Source organism: Labrus bergylta, chromosome 6, assembly GCF_963930695.1.
Source record: "Labrus bergylta chromosome 6, fLabBer1.1, whole genome shotgun sequence".
Classification (NCBI taxonomy): domain Eukaryota; kingdom Metazoa; phylum Chordata; class Actinopteri; order Labriformes; family Labridae; genus Labrus; species Labrus bergylta.
In genome coordinates, this window is record NC_089200.1 from 30822356 (window position 1) to 30847676 (window position 25321).

Genomic DNA, 25321 nt, shown 5'->3' on the forward strand with positions numbered 1-25321 from the left:
TGTCATTACCGTTATATTCCACTAGAGGGAAGTATTGTCTAGATAATTCCAAGGAAGACATGAGGAGGAGATGCAGTAGAAATAGCAGAACTTCTTCCCCTGACCGTGTGCGTGTGCGTGCGCGTGCGCGTGCGTGTGCGCGAGACAGTTTTATGTTCCATCAATCGCACCACATCTGAAGGCATTTAATAAAACCAAACATCTCTATTAAAAGAGATGACCTGCTGTTTTGCTGCAACATGAAGTTTGAGTCATAAATTAATGAATTACATTAAAGAGAAGAAATATTTCTCTCCTATCAAATGCACTATTTCCTTTCATTCTCACAGTTTGGAACACGACGTCAACAACAACATTATTTACTGACTAACCCAGTGTTGTACTGGTTTTCTTTTGTTTTCTCAGAGTGTGGAACCCTCCAGGCTGAACTGCACTCGTGCAAAAAACGGCCTCGAGATCGTCTTCAAACTGCAACTGTTGATCTGAAGCCCAGAGCAACCTGCACAGGACTGGATGGACGTAATACTCATTTTAAATGTGCTCCAGGCTCCTGGTAAACATAAAGAGTGTACTCAGAACTAACAGCTGAAAGTTTGCATGCAGCAGAAATAAGCCACAACAACAACAGCTGACATTTTTCTACTTCTGGATATGTCTGATAAGTCTGAAAATGACATTCATCACAACATCTGTGTCAAATATGACTTTTATTTAAAGAAGATAATTGCGCAGACACTGAACCTGCAGGTGATTTTGTTCCTGATAAGTCTGTTATGGAGGAATGATCTCTTCAGAATGATAACAACATGCACCATTCACTGACTCCTGTGTTTAACAGGAGACATGCAAAATGCTGTGGTGAACAGGAGACATGCAAAATGCTGCGGTGAACAGACACCAATAAAATAACTGCTTGTGTGTCAGAACTGCTGCATTTATGGAAATATAATTTCTAGAGAAATGTGTCTGATAGGGTTTCATTTTCCTCCAGTACTTTCACAGAGGCAGCTTTACTTCAAGGAAAATAAAAATATACATCTCTAGGAATCCAAGAAAACCTGACAAAACGATTTTAGGAACTAATGAAGGCAGCATGGTTAAAAGCACGGCAAGACGAGGGGGCTCAAGCTGTGCCGTGAGCAAATGTCAACTTGCCTGCATGCTGATGCAAAACAGGAGTTTTACAGAAGTAAAAAAAAAAGTATTATCAGTTTCAATTCTGATCATGCTACTCTTTGCACCAGAACTGGTCCACCACATAGAGAGCTGTTGCAGCAGCTTTGGAGCTGTAAGTTCTGTCTAAAGTTATAGTGTTGTGTAAAGTACACACTAAACTCAATGCTGAAACTAGTTAGTTTATTACTCAAGTTGTGTGTCATTGTTTGGTTGCACAACAGAGACATGAGGTTCATCTTAACTTGTAGAGCGTTACGTCCAAATGAACCAAAATATTGTTGCAGAAATGTTTGAACTTAATGTGACCAATCAGTGAATGAATTGTCCCCTCAGCTTTTGTCATCTGTGCAAGCCAAAGTTATCAAAGGACATGTTTCATTCATGTACATGCTGTGCAGATACAAATTTGCAATCTTTTACCACAGACATGGATGGAATTCATTAAAATGCAGGAACGACTGGTATAAATGTGCTAGCAGGGCTAACCCCTCCCTTTCTTATCAAATAAAGATCACAAAACTAGTATCATTTTTCAATTTAGGTTGAACCTAGAGTTGCAACAAAACCTGACATTAAAATAAAAAGCTCACAATATATCTCTAAAGCCCAAGCATAGTAGCATCTTTTTCCTTTTCTTTTCTGTAATGTAAATAGGTGACATGGCAACATACACTTTTTGTGCTTCCCCCTGGTAAATTATTCACCAGCTGCCACTGACCAAATGGATTGATTAGTCTTAAAATAATCCACAGATTTACTGAAAATAATCTTTGGTTGCTGCTCTTTTTGTGTCTTTTTTTAAACAAAAGAGTATGTGAATAACCACAGTATGATGAATGTGCAGGGCGGATTAAGCTGCTGATTTACTGGAGCTCTGCAAGGCCTGCGGCTGACTGAGCGTTTCATTTGGTCGTGTCTGGAGGTGTGCTGAGGTCTGGCAGGAGGTGATATGTTGGAGCCCCCGGCTACAGACTGTTAGCAATGTTTCAACCTGACAGTCTGACCTGCCAGCCGGCCGCAGAACACTGCTGGGACACACAGGCAGATCTCCCTGTAGTGTATGTGTGTGAGTGTGTGTGTGTGTGAGTGTGTGTGTCAGTGTGAGTGTGTGCGTGTGTGTGTGTGTGTGTGTGTGTGTGTGTGTGTGTGAGTGTCAGTGTGAGTGTGTGTGTGTGTGTGTGTGTGTTTGTGAGTGCGTGGCAGTGATGTTTTTTTGATACAGTTGTTTGAACACCCAAAGGAGCCAGGACATTTTCAGTTAGGCAACATGCTGGATGTGGTTTGTGAATTTGACAATGTTATTATCACCTGATAAATTTACATACAAGTTTATGCACAATGCCGTGTAAAAAAATCAAATCAAATAAATTTAAGTTTTTACACTCTGTAAGTCATGAACACACACATAGGCTGAAGTATACACACATGCACAAACAGGATCCTATGGACATGCACTGATGGAGAGATGTCGGAGTGACAGACAGAGTGGCTTGCTCAAGGGCACCTCAGCAGTGCTCAGGAGGTGATCTAGCACCTCTCCAGCTACGAGACTAACTTCTATATTTGGTCTGCACCAGGACTTGAACCCATGATCCTCTGGTTTCCAACCCAAGTCCCTACAGACTGAGCTACTGCCAGCAACTGACCATCAACTAGGAATTTCTGACTACCAAGATAAAAAGGAACACACCATAATATACAACATAAAGGTGTGAGTGTAGTTTTGGTGACTGTTCTGTATTCAAAGCAGATGTAATGAAGGCTCTTCAGCAAAATGGATTGTGCCACATTAAATTTCATACTTTCATTTCTTTGTCAAATTCATTTTGTAAAATGTTGCATACAACTGTATTAAAGCTAGAGACAGACAGACAGACAGACAGATAGATAGATAGATAGATAGATAGATACTTTATTGATCAAGGGAGTAATTCAAACCCACAAATCCATCAAACTCTTGATGTCTGTTGTTGTGTCCTGTGATGTTTCTTTTTTTTTTAAGATTTATTTTTGGGCTTTTTGTGCCTTTAATGGAGAGATATGACAGTGGATAGAGTGGGAAATCAGGGAGACAGAGAGTGAGGAATGACATGTGGGAAAGGAGCCACAGGCTGGATTTGAACCTGGGCCCCCCTGTGATGTTTCTTATTTGATCTTATTGATGTTACAAAACTGACCATGACAGAGTTCAAATATCTGGAGGTGAGCTCGGATTACAGCTTCTTTCTCCTCCTGCATCCTGCATTCAAAGGAGTCAGCTGAGTTGGCTCCTGCACCTCCTGGGCATCTTCCTTCCTTTAGAGATTTTCTGGGCACATCCACCTGGCCTGTGTCCTGCAGGGGTAGATCCAGAAGTAATTGAAGGGATTATTTATCTCATCTAACCTGCGCACGAGGAGGGCTTCCAAAGGATGAGTTAGATGCCGTGAAGGATGTCTGAGCTAACCTGCTGACACCGAGACGTGACTCCTGATCAGTTAAGGAAAATAGATGGATGGACTTTCACTAAACTATTTTGTTTTTGTATTACTCTGAGCAATCTGTTTTACACATTAATCCATTTCTTTACTAACCAGTATTGTTTTATCTGTTACTTTGCTAAGAATTTCTTGAGGCACTTTTCAATTTACCTACCTGTCTACTTATTCATAAGGCTCTACCTGACGGTTATGACAATATATTTTGCCAACACTTCTTTGTGTGATCAAATTGTTTTGTACATAAAGTGATCAAACCAGTGACAGATAATTGGTAACATATCCTTAAGGCCAAAGTGACACCGTATCATTGCTTATTCTGTCAAACCTGCAGTTCAAAACCAAAAAGACTCTTCTTTCTTAATTCTCTCAAATGCCCTCAGATGGTCCGGCCTAAATATCCATTATCAGCAATGTAGGGGGGCCAAGAGTGAATTAATCAAATACACTTTACAAACAACATGAGAGTAGTTCAGCTTGTCCAATGAAAGTGGGAGTGTCCACGCCCTGTGGGAAACTTGAGATAAATCAATAAAGTTAACCAGTTTGATTTGGAACCTGTTTTTTAATGAATGCTGACAGGTGCTGACAGACTACCAGGTGCTTTGTACGCATTATCTAATTAATTTATGTCTGATATGTTTGAGTAAACTTTCATTATTTGAAGATGGCGGCGCCCCAGGGCCCCTTATTAACGAACCACTAATGTTACATTTAATATCCTGTTAAAAAACTTGACAAATATTGAACAAACAATTAATCTAATTATGCACACAGCTCAGACAAGTCCCTCTGTCTGGCAGTTACTGCATTACAGCTTCAACAGTAAACAGAGGGGGGGAGGGGGGGACAATGTGTGTTCAGGCTTCAGGCTGTTTCTCTTTGACCTCAGTGTCCACACAGTCTGACTATTTATTTGTTTTACTCAGAAGATGTTGGACACAACACTTGACCTCAGTCTTTATCAGATCTTAGAGTCACCTACAGGAAGAAGTGGATGCCTTATACTGACTTTTACATGAGCCAATACGACCTCCATGATTTGTCTCCTCTCACATGGAAGTTCAAGAAAGAGTCTATCTTAGGAAAATATAAAACAATCTAAGCCTAACATTATTTGTGACAACAACATTTTAATGGATGTCTTTTTAGTTGTTAATAAAATATGTCTTCTTTTTCTAGGCCAATCTAATTGAAAAGCAAGACACATTGCATGCCATGAATGAATGACAAGAGAGGGGAAAAAAAGTTTACTGTTTCTATAACTTTTGATTGATAACCCTAACCCTATGATTGATTGTTCAGGAAAGATATCAAGAAGAAGAATGTTTTGTTTAAATGAAACTATTTGTCATCATAACTTACCAAGAATTCAAGAAATGTTGCATGATGGAGATCCTGCCAGGCAGAAATGCTAAATGGGGGTCCTTGACAAGGCAAATGTTTGGGAAACCCTGGCCTTAACTGAAATTACTGTTTGTTTTCATGATAATTAGTCAAAAATTAGTTTACAGTGTGGCACAGGTGTATAAGCCAATGATGTGACCTTCAAACGGTTGAATAGAAGCCTAAATCCAGCTGCGTCTTCTTGGGGACGTTGCTTGTCAACAGACACAGCAGGCAAATGCTTGGGGCCCCAGATCAGTAGGGGACTCACAAACTTAAACCAAAGCAGTAGCCCAAAATGTGCAAATTTTGCAATGACAGTAGGAAACCTCCCTAAGGGGGCCCCATCTGACAGCACACCTTCTCGTTGCCCTGTTAAGCGTCTCATGCATTACTGCTATGAAAACCAAAGATTGTCAATGAAAGTCAAAAAGAAACCGTACAAAAGAGGAACAGGATGAAAGGGATACTTCACCCATTTGCATTAATCTTTGTATCATTAGAAACCTGGTAGTATTTTTGAATGGTCGTGCATCTCGCCCTCATTTTCCCCTGAGATGGGGAAACAACTGCGCAAAATGCTGATTTTTGTGTCACTGGAAGCTGTTGTGGTTAGCGGGGTGAAACTACAACGCTAGTTCTTCATATTTTCGACCACTGAAGCTACAGACCAATCACAGATCAGTGGGTGGGAACTCACTCCCAGAATCGAAGCTTAACGTCCGCCATATTGCTTAGAAGCTATGCTAACAGGCTCTATGGAGAAAGCTGATAATGGCGGAAAAAATATAAATATAGCCGCAAGACGGTCGCAGGTCCGACCACCGGGAGCTCGGACCCTAGGAGCCCAGCCGCAGCGAGCCAAGACTGGCACAAGACCGGCCTCTTGGCAGCAACCGTCTCGTGACTATATTGCTATATTGCCGCCGGCCGCTGCCAGCTCAGCAGCTGAGACATAAGGCCTGCCTGCCGGCGGCGGTGAGGACGAGGAGCCGGGGCCGGCTCGAGCTGGGGCGGACTGGTAGTGTCGGTGCTCTCACTGTTTGCCTGTGGACACAGACATAGAGTCTGTTTTCTGACAGGAATTTCAAAGATCAATTCTGGAAGAAATCTCTGAATCAGTTGAGGAAATGGTCTCATGTGTTGAAGTAAATATGTCTGTAAATGTTGTTATTACTATATTTCTACTGCTATACTGTATATTTTGGAGAAACTGTAGCAATCGAATTTCCCTCTGGGATTAATAAAGTATTTCTGATTCTGAACTAGAGGACCTTAGTGGGAGTTGCCTGCAGTGCTGTGCATTCTGGGATTTAGTGTCTTTCATCCACATGAGCTAAAAAGACACTTTCTGCCTTTTCTTGGCCAAGAAGGCACCAACTTCAAAATGTATTTCACATTTCTACTACATAAATCACCCAATGTCAATACAGATTCATGTTTCAACGGGTGAAGTATCCCTTTAAGCATCAGACAAGCATGATAAACTCTGGTTGGAGGGCCAATGGATTTTTGCCACACAGACATGTCTTCCCCCGGTGCCAATCAGATAAATAAGTGATCAATCTCTCTGTCAAAAGCAGTAAGTGAACAGCTCTCAAACCCATCCATCAGTGTCTTGTGTGAATCAGTTTGACAGTGAATGTCTGAGGATCCTGAATGCCTCATAGCAGCTCCACTCAGAAGGGGGAAAAGAAACGGTGAGCGACATGCCTGTGATTCCAAACTACAGAGGAGCAACATCAGATGACTAATTTGGGTGCAGGTGTGTAATAACTCACACACCTGACAGCAGTTCTCCAGACATCTGAAAACACACAGTTGAACTGAGGTCATAGTTTAACTGACAAGGCTCCAAACCGGCTAACCGCTAGATATGCAAACAATTCATAGTGTGAACAGTGTGATTAAAAGCAGTGAAAATATACCAAGACATAAACATGATGTTGTGTTGTTGAATCCTTTTATTAAGCCAACCAAACACACATCATAATAACAACAGGAGGTGTAAATTATGAACTTACACTTCATCACTTTATTCTTTTTTATATCTGTTTACTACTGCATTATTTCCGTTTACATCTGTTTACATCTGTTAGTCCGATCACTGTCCACTTATATCTCTACTCTTTTAATCTATTTTGTATTTTTACTTTTGTATTTAAATTGACTCTTTATATTTTTTGTTTCAATTTTTAGTCTACCTGCACTGTCATCAATTTATTGCTCTGTGTCCCTTTGAATTGCCCCCCGGAGACAAATAAAGTTTTTTTTTTTTTTTTTTTTAAATGAATTGAATTATGTTCATGTTTTGAAAAGGAAAACAGGAAATGGTTTGGGTTTAATATTGATCAAAATAAGGAACAGAAACTGGCATTATATGAGACATACAATCATAAATATTGACTTGTGTTTCTTTTGTTTCAGAATGACAGCATTTTATGATTACAATAGTTCAACTTTATTTATATAGGACCTGTCATAGAAGTCGAATAAGGCGAAGGAACAAGGCCAAAACAATAACACATCAATAAAAATGACTTCAAATTCTACTAAATAAGTCTCTGCATAATGAATTTGTTTTCATTACTTAAAGTATGGACTTTAATATGTTCATTATCAGGATTTTTTTCTTATAGCAGATTTATCGATGATATATTAATATAGCCTTTGCGTTCTTTTTTATTACAATGCTGTGGGCTGGGATAACAGTATTTTGTCTCTTTTATGTAAGCAGATCTGTAGTGACCAATTTGAACAAACCCAATATTGTTGTATCAAAGTCACTGAGGGATGAATAGACTGTTTGTACTCAGTGATGATGTGTTTTGTAGTTAGAGCCAAACTGGTGGCAGAAAGTAAGCTGGCGGTAGCTTGACGCCAATTCACATCAGAATGTTATGGACCATCTGAGCTCCTTCTCCATTTATTTTAATTGTTTTCAGAATCAGAATCTTTTTTAATTGCCAAGTACATTGACACATACAAGGAATTTGTATTTCGCAGCGGAAGTTCTCTCACAGAGACAAGCTAATCCTTAGCAATGGGGTTAGTACGGTGGACGGTAGGGATCACACACTCGGCAACTGATGAAACGACAAACATTTAGAAACACGTGCAGCTTATTCAGAAACGCTGCACATTCAAAAGGAAATGCAACTCCCAAAACAAATGCAACGGCTGAGAAGACAAACGGGCTGCAAAAATAGCAAAACAACTACTTAAGCATCAAACGTGCTGCAAGTACAGAAACAAAACTTAAAGGGGTCATATTAAGCTTTTTCTGGTTTTATATGCACTTTAGTGTGTTTTCAATCTGTCCTGTGCATGTTTAGGCACATCTATGTGCAAAAATTAAGTCTGCGGAAACGCGGCTTCTCCTACGTCCTCCTGTTAGCTGCGGCATTAGGTGCATGTAACACTTGGTTCTAGCCCCCCCTCGATAAGAATTTGCCAGTGTAACGTCTTGTCAGTGTGAGATCACTGATCTAAGCCCATTGGTTCATTGTGGCAAGCCCTGCAGCTCATGTTGCAGGCCCATTAACTTCTGTAGCACGCTCACGATATGCCATAGCCTGCAGTAGCACAGTAGTGCTAAGGTGCTAATGTTTTTGCTCCCCTCTGAGCCAAAGTGGCTGCATATGGTAAAAGGGGTGTGACATTTCCGAGAACCATGCTGAGTGACTGACCAATTACGGCAGAGCTGACAGGCCGACCAATCAGATCAGACTTGGCACACGTGGGGACTATGAACGAGGGCACTTCAAAGCCTTAGAGAGAGAGTCAGAAGCGAGCCAGTGCATGGAGCGGCAGTACATGAAAACAGACACTTTTTTAGAACTTTAGCTATTGTGAACATACTTTAGTAGGTACATCGATTAAATATATGAACCCCAAAAAGGGCATAATATGGGCTCTTTAAGTAAAAAATGCACATACTCAGAAAACAACAGCAAATACAGAAAGGCTGCAAGTTCAGCCTTAAACGGAAGTGCTCCAGGCCTGTAGGGGTGCTGTGGAACTGTTTATTTACAGGAGAGAGTAAGAGAGACAGCTAGGTACAGAAAGTTTTGTTTAGATATGAAGTTGTAGTGTTGAAAGACAGAATAACATAAATACATTAACCTGTCTTGAATACAATAACCATCCTACAGCAACTCCACTGGCTCCCGGTGAAGCAAAGAATCATCTTCAAACTCCTCCTGTACACCTTCAAGGCCATCCACAACCTCGCCCCTCCATATCTGTCTGACCACCTTCACATCGCCACTTCATCCTCCTCCTCCATCCACCTCACCGTGCCCTTCGCCCGCCTCAGCACCATGGGGGGCAGAGCTTTCAGCTGCTCTGCTCCCCAGCTCTGGCACTCTCTGCCACCTGACATTCGCAATATTGACTCTCTCCCCATCTTAAAATCCAGACTCAAAACCCATCTGTTCAAGATCGCCTACTCACTCTGACACTTTAAACTGCAATTCCACTGTCCTACATTCCATTTCTTTATTGTATGCTGTTTGTTTTTTTTATCCATCGCTGTGTTTAAAATGTTGATTGTTGTACAGTGTCCTTGTGTGTCTTGTGTGTCTTATAAATAAAATGTATTATTATTATCATTATAAATATTACAGAAACACAGAGATTAGCATGTGACCCCTACTGGCCACAGTAGTTTAGGCTTCCTGACCTGTACTCACTGTCAAGTCAGTGGGTCAGAGCTACAATTTAACAGCTGAAGTTACAGTTGCATTATCATATAGGTGTATGTTGTTGAGAAACTAAAGGCATACACATCCCTTGGCGCATATAATTGTCCAGTTTGCAGTCTTGTCTAGTACAATGAATTTCGAGAAATAAGGGCAAATATAAAAACAACATATTTGCCTGCTCAAGATATAAGGAAAATTGCAAATCAACCAAATTTATAATCTTGAAATCAAAGGCAGGGTTGGTCATTTTTGAAAACTAGCATGATTTTGAAAGTAGCATTCCTTCAGTGCGCTGTCTGCACCCATCCCCTCCCCTCTGGTATCCCTCAAAAGCCCCGCCCCTCACTTACATGCACAAGCGCCATTGGTCCAGAAGCGGACCTCAGCTCATGCTTTGAGCATGGGCTTGTGCATGCATGGGGGGTAGAGAATGAAAAGGGCGACAGTGAGGCGTGATTGGTTCATCAGATTGGTACCTCTTGGCAGACATTGGTCAGAGTCTTTATATGCTTACAAATGATGACAGATTTTCCTTGTTCCATTTTCAAAGCACATGAGTTATTAATGTCTGTCAGGACCTTAAGATAATTTAAACCAAAATCTTAAAAAGTGCATCTGGAGAAGATGACCAACCCTGCCATTAAATAAATAACCAAGGCAAAATTATAAGTTGTAATATAAAACGAACGTTTTTGAATCAGGGCTAAAATGTTTAATGTGTGAAATCACACAGAATAAAATATAATTGTATAATTTAACTAATTCCATTATAGTTGGTGTTTAATAATCTGTATGGTCCCGATGAAAGCATTTTTTCTCCTTCAGTCATGATTTCATTTTAATTAAATCCATTAAGACCAAGAGAGTGAATAAGACCATGAATGCAATGAGGAAGTGCAAAAAACTGCAGTTCCTGGAGTGTCCACTTGACACTCTACCGTTTTAATTTTATGTTTGTCAGGAGGCTTAAGGACTAAAATTACAAAGTTTAAAATAATAGTAGGAAATATAGGCTAACTCAGTTACTTTCTAAAAAGCACGAAAGTGGGGTTTTACTTTGGTAAATTTACATTTATAAATGTAAAACTTTACTGGAAATATAACATGATTTATTATAGAATATCCATTTGTATGTGTTACATTGTAATTTTAAGGGGCCAAATAATAAATAAATCTAGAGGACGCTAGAAATTAATAATCTAACATCAGAACATTGATTCGAATAATGTCGGGAACATTTTGATGATGAAGACGTAGATGAAGAAGACAACCGTCTCAGTGATCGGCATTAACATGTAAGAGAACGACGTCAGCTTTTATAAAGTAATTATTATATGCCATGTAACTAATGCTATTGTTAGCTGTAGCTCGCTAATGCTCGCTAGCTAGCTAGCAGGGGTAATGTGCTACTGTTTCCTTGGTAACATGCGTGGATTCTGCTTTACTGCAGTTTTCTACTCAAACAGCACTATAGTCTTTTCGTCTTTGTAAATCCACAGAAGCTTTTTGTGGTGACTCTGAATTGGGTCATGATTTTTTGAGTGTGGTAGTTGCTTTTGGATCAATTTGCCAGTGTTGTACTGTACATCTAATAGTGTAGGAGGGAGCAGGGTTGTTAGGTCTGTGTGACAAAACCAGCACAATGGACAAGCAGAACCAGCACAAGACTAGCCCAAGAGCTATAAAAGCCAGCCCAAACACAAGCCCAATGCCAATGAGCCAGCCCAACGCCCACAAACCTCTGCCACACCATACTATTGCTTTTAAAGTACAACAGTATTGCTATCATAGTCACATGTATTGCAATATTTACAAAATTACTTCCTAAATGGTCATTATACCAGCACTGAAAGCAGTTATCCCTAGTACATCGGTAAAAATGGACTTAAATTATGCTTTGCTGAATACTCCAAGATGCTTAAGGAAGAACAATTGTTTAATCTAGTTCCCAGATTTCTTAAATTATTAGATGTGCAGGTAGCATAGCACATACAATATAGCTTTGTGAATGTGTATAATTCACTGAAGCACAACTTACCTGCTGCTTGGTCCCTTGGATTCTTTGTCTTCTCATTTTCCTTTTCCTGCCTGCTTGACAACATACTGTTTTTACTTAATATTAATTTAACTCATTAATTTCAACCAAAAAACCCTATAATGTTGCTCCAATGTATTTTTTAAACTTATACTTAAAATATGTACAGGTAAGGCTAACTTTCAACCGTTAGCATTTTGTTTATTTCAGCTGATATACCTTATCCTGTTCATTCGCCACATTTTGATAATATAATTAAAATACCTTTATTTGTAAATATAACAGCAGTTGTGGATGCCTTTGCTTCCTCCTTCCCTTCCCAAGAAAAGTTCTGATGAGAGTCAGATGCAAGCAATGCAGCAATGACTGTGTGCATGCCAAGAGAGTCTGTGTGTGTGTGTGTGTGTGTGTGTGTGTGTGTGTGTGTGTGTGTGTGTGTGTGTGTGTGTGTGTGTGTGTGTGCATTTTTATTCGGCTGTGTGACATAGTCCATGTGTAAGCTTATGCTTGTTGATGTGGTTCGATATGGATTTTTATTATTAATTTACTCGATATAAAAAAATAGGTCCACTCGACCTGCAGACAATAATATCTACCTGCAACAGCACCTAAAAAGTAGACCAATTGGACCTGGCAACCCTGGGAAGGAGTGTTATGGTCTTGGCTTTTTTCAGAGTTTCTTCTTTTTGTGATGAGACCAGCTGTAGAGGAGCTCAGACTCTGTGAAGGATTAGACTAATCATTTACAGTTTGGATCATTTCTGAGATAGAGATACATGAGACACAATTATCCCTCATAATTTTAACATAATAAGATGTCTAGTCAGTGTTTTTTCTTTCTCAGGACAGAAAATATGAATGTAATGAAAAAATTAGATGAGTGGTTGCATCACAGTGCAACATGCTTATTAACTGTGGCAGTAGACTTTAAGGAGATCAGTTCAACACAACTGTATTTAATTATACAGATTTCCTGTGGTACTTTTTTTTATCAGCAACACTTTGTCAGTGTGGTGTAACAGTACATAACATGGCCGAGCTCCAGACAGTGAGTGTAGCTCTGCTATCTGCAGCTGCTATCACTTCATGAACCAAATTACTTTTACACAACTGCACTGTATACTTGCAACAATTGATTGCACAATTATCCATTATGTATTTAGCGCCACAGGATGTGCTGCGTCACCGTTATTGTGTCTCACTGTCGTACAAGAGGGCTGAAATCTGCAGAGGCAGATAAGAGAGCTGGCCGGACTGTCCATTCACAAATTTCTCATGAGGTCACTCAGCTGTTGGATATTAAAAGCAGGCGGGTGGGCTGCGGTGTAGGGGGGCGAGAAAGTCATAACCCTCCAGGATGTTTTTCTCTCTGTCATGATAACACGGCTGGTTCCTTCCTTCAAAAAAGGAACCTCCACCTTCAGTGACAGGGCTGTGTATCAAGGAAAAGAGAAGCTTTTTTGATACAGATACTTATTTGTGTGTGTGCGCCCGAGTCTTTGGTGAATAATTCATTCACAAGTGTTGTTGTGCTGGTCAAGTGCAGCTGTAAAGGAAGGAGACCCTCTCAGGTTATCACTGCTCTCACCGGACGCTCACGTCATGCTTCACACAAACTGCAGATGTGTGTTTTGAAACTTGTTCAGTGCCAGGGACACTTGACATGAGAGAAAAAGTCCAGAGTGATGGTGTTGTTGCACAAGTCCTTAAATAAAGAAGAAAATTAAATCAAGAGACATGTTCCATGACAACATAATTACATTATAATTTCTTAATGTTTTTAATTCTCATTGAACTCTTGAAGTAGCATAAACCGGGGGCATAATACCTTGCAGCAATGACTTTCATTATATTTTCAGGCATTAAGTGCCTTAACCTGTCCTTCATGTCGCAAGTTGCAGCCTTCAGGCAAAATTGGTATATTGGAAAACTAGCAAAATTAGAAGTTTAAAAAAAATTGCATCATAAAAATATAATTTCTAATAGAGGTGGAATAGAAGAGGTTAGCTATATATTATTATGAGATGCTGATCATCTCTGCAATTAAATCATTTATGTGATGTCTCCTGTCAAGTGTGAGGCATTATTAGGGGATGTATATATATATATATATATATATATGATCTTTCCTCTGGAGGAAGACAACAAACTTGAACGATTTCTGAAAGCAATTTTAAAGAATGATGTGTTCTTTGGCTTTCAACTAATACAAGAATAATGTGTATCTTATTGTACACTTATAATTCTTTCAGGTGTTTGGAAGGAAATTAAACTCTGAAACTAGCCATCACAAGTCAAAGTCATTCTACAATTCTACAATTCACTTAGCAGACGCTTTTATCCAAAGTGACATACATCAGAGAGTAACTACAACACAAGCAAGGATCTAGAAAAAAGGGAACAATGTCAGTAAGAGCAAACGATCAGCTTTGAGTCTGATTGGACACACAGGTGTTGACAGGCATTGCACAGAGGCAAAGCACAACATTGACGGCAGTTCTTGAGAGCTCTAATCAGTATAGAAACCATCTTATAAGTCTTCGTTATCAAACAAAAACCATCGTCATTACCATCATCATCATCAATAATATCAAGACCATCATCATTAAGTTAGTAGGTATTCATGAAAGAGCTGGGTCTTCAGCTTTTTCTTAAAGGTGCAGAGGGACTCTGCAGATCGAATGGAGTTTGGAAGTTCATTCCACCACCGGGGGGAGACAGAGGAGAAGAGTCTAGTCAGAGACTTAGGACCCTGTTGTGAAGGTTGGATCAGATGCCTTTCATTGGCAGAGCGTAGTGGGCGGGAGGGAGTGTAGACCTGGAGAAGAGAGTTAAAGTAAGGAGGAGCCGTTTTTGTCGCTGTTTTGTAAGCAAGCAGTAGAGTTTTAAATTTGATGCGAGCAGTAACTGGGAGCCAGTGTAAGGAGATGAACAGCGGAGTAACATGTGCTCCTTTAGGAAAGTTAAAGGCCAGTTGTGCTGCTGCATTTTGTATGATTTGCAGAGGTTTGATAGTGCATGAAGGAAGACCTGCCAGTAGAGAGTTGCGATAATCGATGCGTGATATCACAAGAGTCTGTACCAGGAGCTGTGTAGCGTGTTCTGACAGGTAATGTCTGATCTTCCTGATGTTGTAAAGGGCAAATCGACATGACCAAACAATCGAGGCTACTTGAACCTTAAAAGTTAGCTTGTCATCAATCATGACACTCAGGTTCCGGGCAGACTTTGTGGGCATGAGTTTGGTTGTTTCAAGCTGGATATTGATCTGTGGTTGCATAGAGGGACTGGCTGGGATGACAAGGAGCTCAGTCTTTGTAAGATTGAGTTGAAGGTGGCATTCATTCATTCACTTAGAGATATCAGCAAGGCATGATGAGATTCTTGCAGAGACTGTAACATCGTCTGGCGGGAATGACAGGAAGAGCTGGGTATCGTCAGCATAGCAGTGGTATGAGAAGCCATGAGAGCGGATTATTGAACCAAGTGAGCTTGTGTATATGGAGAAGAGAAGGGGACCAAGCACTGACCCTTGAGGTACCCCTGTGGATAAACTGTGCACTTTGGACACTTCTCCCTTCCACGACACTCTAAAGGATCGCCCAGAGAGGTAGGACACGAACCAGCAGAAGGCAGATCCTGAGATGCCAAGTTCAGAGAGTGTGGATAGGAGGATTTGATGGTTGACTGTATCAAAGGCAGCAGACAGTTCTAGCAGTAATAGAACTGAGGACTGACCCGCAGCTCATAGCGATTCTGTTACTGACAGTAGTGCAGTTTCAGTAGAGTGGCCCCGCTTAAAGCCTGACTGGTTTGGGTCAAACAGATCGTTTCTGGACAGGAACTCAGAGACTTGCTTAAAGACTGTGCGCTCAAGTATTTTTGACAGAAAGGGCAGAAGAGAAACCGGTCTGTAGTTTTCAACCTGGGCTGGGTTTAGTGTGGGTTTTTTTAGCAGAGGGGTGACCCGAGCTTGCTTGAATGCGGTGGGGAACACACCTGTTGACAGAGAGGAGTTGATGATATGCTTAAGTGCAGCATTAAGCGGAGAGGAAATGGTCTGCAGGAGGCTTGATGGTATTGGGTCCAGAGGACAGGTGGTGGGCCGAGAGTCTAGCACAAGCTTAGAGACTTCATCCTCAGTCAGAGAGGAGAATGAGTCGAGTGAGGCACTTTTGGTTGGCGCCTTTGGGCTGAGTTGGTCACGCTCAGAAAACTGGTTACTGATGGTTGCAACCTTTTCAGTAAAATACGAGGCAAACATGTTTGGTGTGAACAGATTAGAGGGTGGAGGAGGAGGTGGTTGAAGCAGTGAGTTAAAAGCAGAAAACATTTTTCTTGTATCTGTGGCATTGCATATCTTGTTCTGATAATATGTTATTTTGGCCGTTTTCAGGCTGGAGGAGAATGAGACAAGTCTTTGCTTCTAGTCATTGAGGTCAGCGGACTGTTGGATTTTTGCCATTTTCTCTCTGCTGACCTCAGCCCTGCTCTTTGCTCTCTTATGACTTCCGTGAGCCATGGGCTAGGGTGGGTTTTGCGAGCGGGTTTGGACACCAGAGGGCAGAGTTTGTTCAGAGAAGTTATGAGTTTAAACCATAGAATATCAAGTGATATCACCCATCAGGGGGCTTTGGAATCCCAACCATGGTGATCGCCATGCTGAAAATGCTGTCTCAACCTAAGACAAAACTTTCTTTCAGCCTAATGACAGACTGAGAGCCGGAGCTGAGGGGGGTTTTGAGCCTCTTGACAAACCGTTAAACTGCCCCGCCTGTCAATCAGGTCAGCTATGTTTGTTTATTGTGAATTAAGCTTATCCTTAATAAAATCCAAAAGGACAAGTTATCAAAAAAATACACCCCATGTACAGTGTGTGCCGATACAGACATGAGCTAATCAGAGCTATTTCGTTTTTGTTTTAACCAGACTGTAAACCTGTTAATTTCAGCTGTAAAAACGGTCATTTTTGGCTGGTTGTGTATTAGGGTTGAGTATTGTTTGTTTTTTTGTTTCTTTTCAATTGTTTTTTTTTCAGTTGCTACTGCTGAAAACAGCTCGTTTCCTGACATGACATCATCAAAATAAAAGCATTCCATTGATGTTACAAAGGTGGACTTTTATTTTGAAGAGCTTTCCGGAAATACTATGTGTTTATCATCAACTTGACTTTAGCGTTGTCATATTCTGTCCAGCTTGACTCGAACCTGCAGCGCACTCCGTCTAAAATAGACTCGCAGCGTAGTTAAAACGCAGCAGAGCGTATTGCCGCTGGTGGTAAGCTCTGGAGACGGACCACAGCGGGCACGGAGTATATGGGAATTGGGGGCTAGATGATTTCCAATAACACTAAAGGGAGTAGGCTTGGGCGGTAACACGGTATTAATGACCAGACGGTATGATTTTAATACTGTCGAAAATGCAAACGCTGCTTTTTCTGTTAAACTGACTCTCATAAATGCTATAGAGGTGAGGGGTTGTAGTGCAAAGCACGCGCCAGCAGGGGTCATGTCCTATGTAGACCCCTGTTACAGTGGCCACTACTGTATGACTGCACTGGGTCAAAAAGGGAGGCCGAGACAGAGCTGATAGCCCTGTGAAGGTAAACGTGCTAAGCTAACATCAATGGAGGAGGGAGAATTTTTCACATCTACAGAAAACGGGGGTATATTGTTCCGTAAATAAACCTTGTGGAGTGCTCTTTTGATTGAAAGAGTCCTATATTAAAGTTAAAGAGTGACCAGCGGAGTCGGGCCAGAGAGCTCGCTTTTTTTTGGAACATATACCCTCATATACCGTATACCCCCGCCTGATATTATGAAGAAATGGATTCTGCCCAGGCCTACTAGGGAGTTACAACACTTTCACTTAGTTCAATCATCTTGGACTTAGGACTTAAGTGAGACATAATTTTAAACATTCCTGAAGTCAGCGTGTGCCTTGTTTTGGATGGCAGCTACGAGCTAAGCTAACTTTAAGCAGTTTCAGCATCTTTGTCTCTGATCGGGAGGTACTGGATGTGTTGGTTCTGCGACCAGCCTCAAACAGACACTCGACGAACTGCAGGATTTTGCACTTCCGCATCAACTTCATTCAACACTGCAGGTTGCCGCTTGGTTTAAACGGAAACAAATATCTGCTTAAGAGGTATAAAGTTAAATGTCAGAAGAAATGGATTGTTTTAGGTCTTTTATGATGAAATGATTTTTCTGGCTTGAACATTTGGCTTAGGTTGTTTCATCTGACAGAAAATGGCTGCAATGGCTACAATGTAACAATTTTCGGGGCTAATTTGGAATAATTTAGGCTCTGACATCAAGGTGCGGTTCTCACTGGATGTGTCACCTCTGTTACAAGCAGAGACGCATTGAATCGATATGTCTGTGTTCATGCTGAGAGAAATTGCAGACCGAACCACTCACCCTTTAGCATCGTGACTGCGACAGTTTTGCACGTTTCGACCACCTGACCAAACGCTCCTGGTCCCAGCAGGTCATCTTTTATAAAGAACATACATTTGGTACACACATAAAAATACCATCAGTGTCTTGTCAGAAGTATCACCCCTTCATCTAGTTTGAGAGAACTATTTTAACATATTTTGGAGAATAAATGACTTAAAGGTCCAAAAAGTTGTTGAATGACACTTATGGATTGCAGCAGCTGCAAACAGGATGTAATGGCAGAAACATAATCTCTGTGGACCAATGTACAAAGGTACTTACATTGAAAAAAGATCTTGTTTTTGTCACTGACAGGCTCAGATTGTTATTCCAAGTGTACTGTATGTATACAACTTTAGAGAAAGGCTACAGAGATGGACCTTTTTGTTAACGGGAACAATTATTTTTCAACCAAAATAAGTTGTTTCATTCAGCAATTGCTGATCTACTATTGCTCTGTGAGTCAGTTTGTTTGTGTTATCAGGGTATAAGTGATGGTTAATGTCCCTCAGTCACTTTATTTTGCACCCCTAACAGCAGACTGTTACGGCCTGTCTGACCCATCTAATGCATCAGTTCACGTACGGCTATTGAGAGTCCATAGATGACCTGATGATAACCGATTGGCCTCCTCTTCAGGGGAATCAAAGTCTTAGAGGCAAAACTCAACAATTTCAACTTGCATCCTCATGTGACCTGAGAGCTCACAACGTGACTGAGGTTGTTTTAGGTAACTTTAGCCCCTTGTTTAAATATCCAACAGTATCCTCAAACGTCTTTGGTAAAGAAAACCTCATTTTGACCCTTAGAGTAAGTCTGTGCTTAGTTTAAATACTCATTCCTAAGGCAAAAAGCCTTAACAGTCAGATAACATTACAGTGTCAATTTGTTCTGTTCATCGTACTTCTCCCCAACTTAAGCCTCAACAAATATTTAAACAAAGATGTCAGGGTCTCTTGAAACTTTTATAAATCACGTGTCCACAACTGTATCACATCTGACAGAGTTTAATTGACTAATGAGAAAAGTATGTTGATGGAACTACTTGTTTTTTTTCTGGTCGACAGCTTCGATTGTTCAACTCTCAAGAGTGATGTTTATTGACGCATGGGGGAGAGTAAATCTTGTGCTTTATGAATAATTAGGGATGTAAGACGTGTGTGTGTGTGTGTGTGTGTGTGTGTGTGTGTGTGTGTGTGTGTGTGTGTGTGTGTGTGTGTGTGTGTGAGTGAGTGTCCGTGTGTGCATGTGTGTGGATGTTTATTTAGCTGCAAACAGCTCAGATTGAAAAGGAAGGATGACTGATATCCTCAATCTTAAAATACTGAAAGCAGCAACAGGATGTTGTGTGTTGACTGTATCATGTGAGGAGATAACAGTGTTGTGTACAGCCTGAAAAAAAACCTTCATACTAAGAGTGAAGTTATTTCAAAAGGGGAAATTTAAAGACATAAAAAATATGTTTAAAAAAATATCCACCCTATCCAAGAACTTAATCTGATAAAACAGATTTATTAGTCATAATCTGAGGGTCAAAGCAAGGAAAAAAGAAATGTTTGTAATAAGTACACTAAACATACACTATCCCTGAACATATGTTTAATATCATGTACATCTTGATGTTGTCTTCCTACTATTGTTCAGCTTGCGTTCTTTCTATTGTCTTGAAAAATGTTTTTTTATGTAAAAACATCTGCTATTTTCTCTAAAGAATCACTGAGTTCCTACATGAAAATTACATTTTGAAATATTTTGTGTTTTCCAAATTCTCAACTAAATCCAAAATAAAGTTGAGTAACCTGATGTAAACAGTCTTAAAAACATCACATGGGGACTGCTTTCTCTGCTCAGTGAACCTCAAACATAATGAGTTTCAGCTTTAGCTATGGATCCCTAAAATACCAGAGACTATCCTCAGGAAAGTCCGTCCCCAGGGATATTAAACCTCATAATGCTCATAGTCCTCTAACAATAACATCAGAAATGAAGAGAAAACATTCTCTTACAGCCTCACAATCAGGAGCAGGTGACAGAAATCTGCAGGAAACCAAACATACTGAAGTACTGAAAAAATGAAACCAGCCAATAAAGAGCCTGAAACTGCATTTCTCCCTCTGATGTATGGCTCAGCATTGATTTTGAGATGACTCTGACCTTAAATGGTATTTAAATGAATGGAACAGGAACCTTCTAAACAGAGATTAGTTTGATTCAAGGCCAAACGTCCTGGCGTTATGATAATGTGTAGAGGCTATACTTGAGGTGAATTTTAAAAGTTCAAGTGATTGATTTCATTCAAATGAAAATAAATATCTTGAAATCAAGTTCTATTCATGTTGAAGAGGGTAATCCAGGTCATAGTTTAGTGATCAGAAAACACGCACATTAATGCTGAAAACTTCTATGAGTTTTTCTTTCTCAGCAAATCTAACAATGGACACATTTTACCTGCAGATCTGCCAAAGGCTCAATATTTCCCAGCAAGCGTGTGTGCTCTCGCTTTTTATGGAGATAAAATCCTACGATGACACTCTTGAGTTATGCATTTAAGCAGAACTCACCTCGTAATGAATCAATCAAAACCACAAAAAAATATTTGTTGACTGAAAAAAAATGATTCTTATCAAAACATGTTTTGAAGAGTAAGCTCATTGTGTTCTGTTTACGTTGTTGGGATATGTGCAGGGGGAGTGATATAGATCCTGTGATAACAATGATCTGTCAGTGTCTTTCAACATCTACTGGAACAAAATAAACGGCCTCTGGGCCTGTTTGAACCTCCGCTAATGCCTGCTTCAGCTTCAGCTCCAAGTGCTCCAGGGAAGATCCTGTCTCCTCTGAACCAAAACAAGCTGAATCCCCTCAGACATGTGCACATTTATGTTTGGAATGAGACGCCATATAACAGGAAGGTAATGGTGTCTATATTACACACGCACCTGTAACCTGCAGTTTCCTTAGAACAATGACACAAAGCAGATGTAACAAGCAGATTAAAAAGGGTCAGTCATCTCTTTGTGTTAGGAATATTCTAGAAAATTATATAAAAAAAACACTTAAAATAAATCAGTAAATGTATGTTAAATGTAGATTATCTGTCATACCAGCAGCTGCAGATATATTCCTTAGATAAAATTATGATCATCCATTAATTTTATTTATAACTGCACCACTAACAATATTGAACACACAGGAGCAGTATGTAACTCTTGACACCTAGCGTTTAAAATTGGTACTGTAGTCTAAATTCAAAACATGTTGCACATTGAGTGCTGTCTTCCCCCCGCCCCTCCTTCCTAGAGTCGATGTGCACGCAGGTTGCTATGTCACAGACACTGAAGCTTCAGTGTTTAGCCAGCTCTGTATTGGTCCTGAAACCTTTCTGCGTTCTCAACTAACTAAAGCATTTCCAATATTTGTTCAAGTTTTACCACGTTTCTGGTTAGAGAGCATTGTTGACAGAGAAACCAGCACCACCACATAGCATTTTTCCTTAATGTCTGATGATATAGTAAGGTAATTTCCTGATTTAATTCAGTAGATATCCTACATATCAGTGCTTTGATGTATGGTATCGTAGTTGACAAATTAAAGATATGCACAGTGAGAGAGCAGAATTGAACAAACTTAATACAAAACAGACTTTTTTGATGACACTAGGTAAGAATAGATACTATAATGACTTCTGTAGAGGCAACAGGGCCATGATACACGTGGGTATTTCAAGACTCTGGAATGTGAACATGCTTAATAATTCAGTAAAGTCACCTTATACCTGGAATAACAACTCAAAGTACAAGAAAACTTTGTATGTAAGTGCACCGCTTTATTTTTTTTACACAGAAACATGATGGACAAAAGTTAAAGTTGGCTCGATTGTCAAAAAGTTTATTTAATTTACCTACTGCATTTTTGCACACATTTTACTTATAATTTGGTTTAGGATTGTAACAAACTAGCTGTCCAGTAAAAATGCCTCAGTGTCGTTCTGAATAATAAAATCCAAATAATGTTTTTGTCATATCCATGTTCTTTCCACAGATTAATCTAAGAACGAAAGAAACACTTAGAAAATTGTACCCTTCAAAGACCAGATTAAAAACTGTTTTTGTGAAAAAGGGAGTGATTTTGAAAGCAGGCCTGGCTGAAGGGCTCCTAAGGTCTGTTGGTTGGTCCAATAGTTAGTTTTAGACTGACATGACTTGAAAAAGTGTAAATTATATCCTTTAAAACTTGCCCCATATATAATAGCACAGGTAGATCTGGGCCCATACAGTCATTAGTGATGGTTCAGGGTCTCTGCCTGCTTAAGGATGTTTGTGTGTTTTCTCTGTTGGATTAAAGTTTGCTCTCTGCAAAAGTATGACTAAGAGTGGGGCGAGACCTGCTGCTTTTACAAGGTGTTATGAGATAACTGTAGTTATGATGATATGGCGCTGTATACTAAAAATGTATTGATTTTTGTTGACATTTTTGTTGTCTCAAAAAAAACATTAAATGGAGTGCCAAAAAGTTTGGTACAGATCCCCAGGTAAATGGACTTTTGTTATTCTCTGCCTTCCTCTCTTTCGTCACCATGATATTGACATTTTTTATTTCTTAGAGAAATATGTTATAGCATTTTTTAGGAGTTTTGACAAATTTGATACACAGATGTTCCTCTCAAAAGGCAAATATTTTGCCACCTGAGACAACTTCCCTTGCAGTTGATTTAGGTGTTCAGTGTCTTTTGGCCAGTTAATGTTCCTGACTTCGCCTGTGCTTGTTCCCTGTGGGATTTGATTACCTGATTACCTGACTTATCCCCTGTGAACCCTGTGTAAATCCCAGTTTTTGCAAGTTAAGACTTTCATTATGATGGATTTGAGTTTTATACAAGACTTTGGTTTATGGACAAATACCTGAAAAAACTAATACCATTTTCATCAGCTGTACTTTATGTTCAGTTCTAATTTAGCTTATGCCAGAATGCTTAGGTGAACATGTTAATCATGTTTGCTTAACATATTAGCATCTTAACGTAGCTTGTTGATCAAGGCACTGTGTCATCTTGTTGTCAAAGCTTTTTTTTTTAGCTCCTTGTAATCTCTATGTACAGATTCTAAAAAAAACATCTTATTTTGTATACAGGGGCCTAGGTTTTAGTATGGGAAAAAAAGTTCCCTTAGAGCCCAACTGATTAATCAGTAAGCCAATAATATCGGACGAATTTAGCATATACCTTGTCTATCCGTGTCGGCTAGTTTTATCGCAGATATGTGCCCATATTACTAGATTTATTCACAAGTCAAATAGCATTTCATTTCAGTTTCGTTGTATTACACTAGCAGTTCTCTTTCACTAGCAGGGTGTGCTTTTTGGTTAACAACAAGCATTATCATACCATACATTACCATACAGAGTGTCAAGCTGTGCTGCACAATGACATGCGCAGTTACTTCCGATAGAGTTACCACATTGTCTTTATCATAATATCTTTTCCACAAGTACATCATTACTGCATTTGAGGGATCAGCACAATAATTGTATCTATCTCTACAGCTCAAACATAGATCTAAGAAAGATATCGGCCGAAATATGGTTATCAGAATTTTTTCCTCCCCAACACTGATAACTGTATAAGCACCCCAAACATCCCATATCAGTTGGGCCCTAGTTCCTTTTATGAACAACAAAATACTCACAGCTATGTATTTTGTTCATTGAGTTTTGCTCATAGAAGGAGAGAGGCGGTGCAGAGCATGGAGAGGGACTGACAGTGACAGGAGAAATAGGCAAACTAGCTCATGTATGGAATAAACGCACAACGTTTAGTGCTACATAAACTATCCATATAAACCATATTGTCTTACCATATATCTTCTGTATCTGTATGCTTCTTGTTTCCAGAAGCATGTCGAGTCGAGTGGGTTTGGAGACTTAGCTCCTTTTGATTAGGTTATTTTAAAAGTGGTTAAAAAGTACCAATATTTAGGTTGATATTAATCAGCTCAGAATGAAATTCCTTAAGTTTGTCACAGAGTTGTGTTTAGGGGCCCTCTAATGGTATGCTATCTTACTGAAGGCCTTCTCACCCTGATTTTCTGCCTCAGTCAAGCATGCTCTCATAGACTCCCTTGCTCATTAACACCATATGTGAAGGGGTTAAGGGACTGTAAGCAACAGACTGCTCCAAGTTACACAATCCAATGCACTCATTACTGGAGATACTATAAAATGCTGCAGCATATGGCAAACACAGCATGTACATATTCAATCATGGTTTTTAACATTTAAATTAAAAAAAATCCTTTATGCTATCAGAAAATCCTAATGAGATCATGGATACATCTTTCAGAAGGTATTTAAAAAAAAAAAAAACTTTAAAGGAAAGTTATAAGGAGAGCAAATAATAAGCATGGGGTCAGACAATGTTTTTTCATGCAACAGCAAGTTATTTGTTCTTCACTGTGTTCTTTATGTGCAGACTACAAATCCAGTCTTGCAAGGATTATTATGTACATAAGGGATATCCAAGGTAAAGTCATCATTGGATCATGTATCATAATTATTAGATTAAGATGAGGGTGGAGATATGAGAAAGTTTGGAAGAGGTGAGAGTGCTTGAAACATCACCAACTGTATGTTTCCTGTTGTAACAAAAGAGGTTAACTGACTTCCTGATAGAGTGCAATTTAGGAAAATTCAAGTATTTTGAGTCCAGACCTTATATATTGATTATTTGATTTTTTTCTAAACAAACTTTAAGGTCTAAACAACTAACAGGTAAAAACATTTAAGGACTTGTTTCCGTGGATTGCTTCAGTTGGCAGCTGTATCTTTTAACATTAGGGAACAGATTACTACATGGAGAGACACTTTTTCTTGTATGTAAGACACCTTATTAAAAACAGAAAGCGCCGTGACATTCCTTTCTACAAAAACACCAGACTTCATATACCAAACAGCAATTCTACCTCACAGAATGTGGGACTTTTTGGTCTACTGCTGCCTAGTTTAATCGGTTTGTAATGTTGTATAACTTAGATATTTTGGGTTAGGGTTAGGGATATCAAAATATCATGTCTAAACTATGCTGATTAACGGGCTGATCTATGG

General features: G+C 39.6%; 1 protein-coding gene across 2 annotated transcripts in view; it reads right to left on the bottom strand.

Annotated features, from left to right (window-relative positions):
- Nucleotides 1-3100: 3100 nt before the first annotated feature.
- The window catches only part of kita (KIT proto-oncogene, receptor tyrosine kinase a), a 73274-nt gene continuing 51053 nt past the window's right edge, over nucleotides 3101-25321 (bottom strand). The window contains exon 21 of one of the 2 annotated variants that reach the window (XM_065956183.1): nucleotides 3101-3510. In XM_065956183.1, the coding sequence (XP_065812255.1) occupies nucleotides 3322-3510 (189 nt within the window). In that variant the 3' untranslated portion in view covers nucleotides 3101-3321. The remainder of the gene's footprint in view (nucleotides 3511-25321) is intronic. The other variant, XM_065956184.1, reaches the window with a different exon arrangement.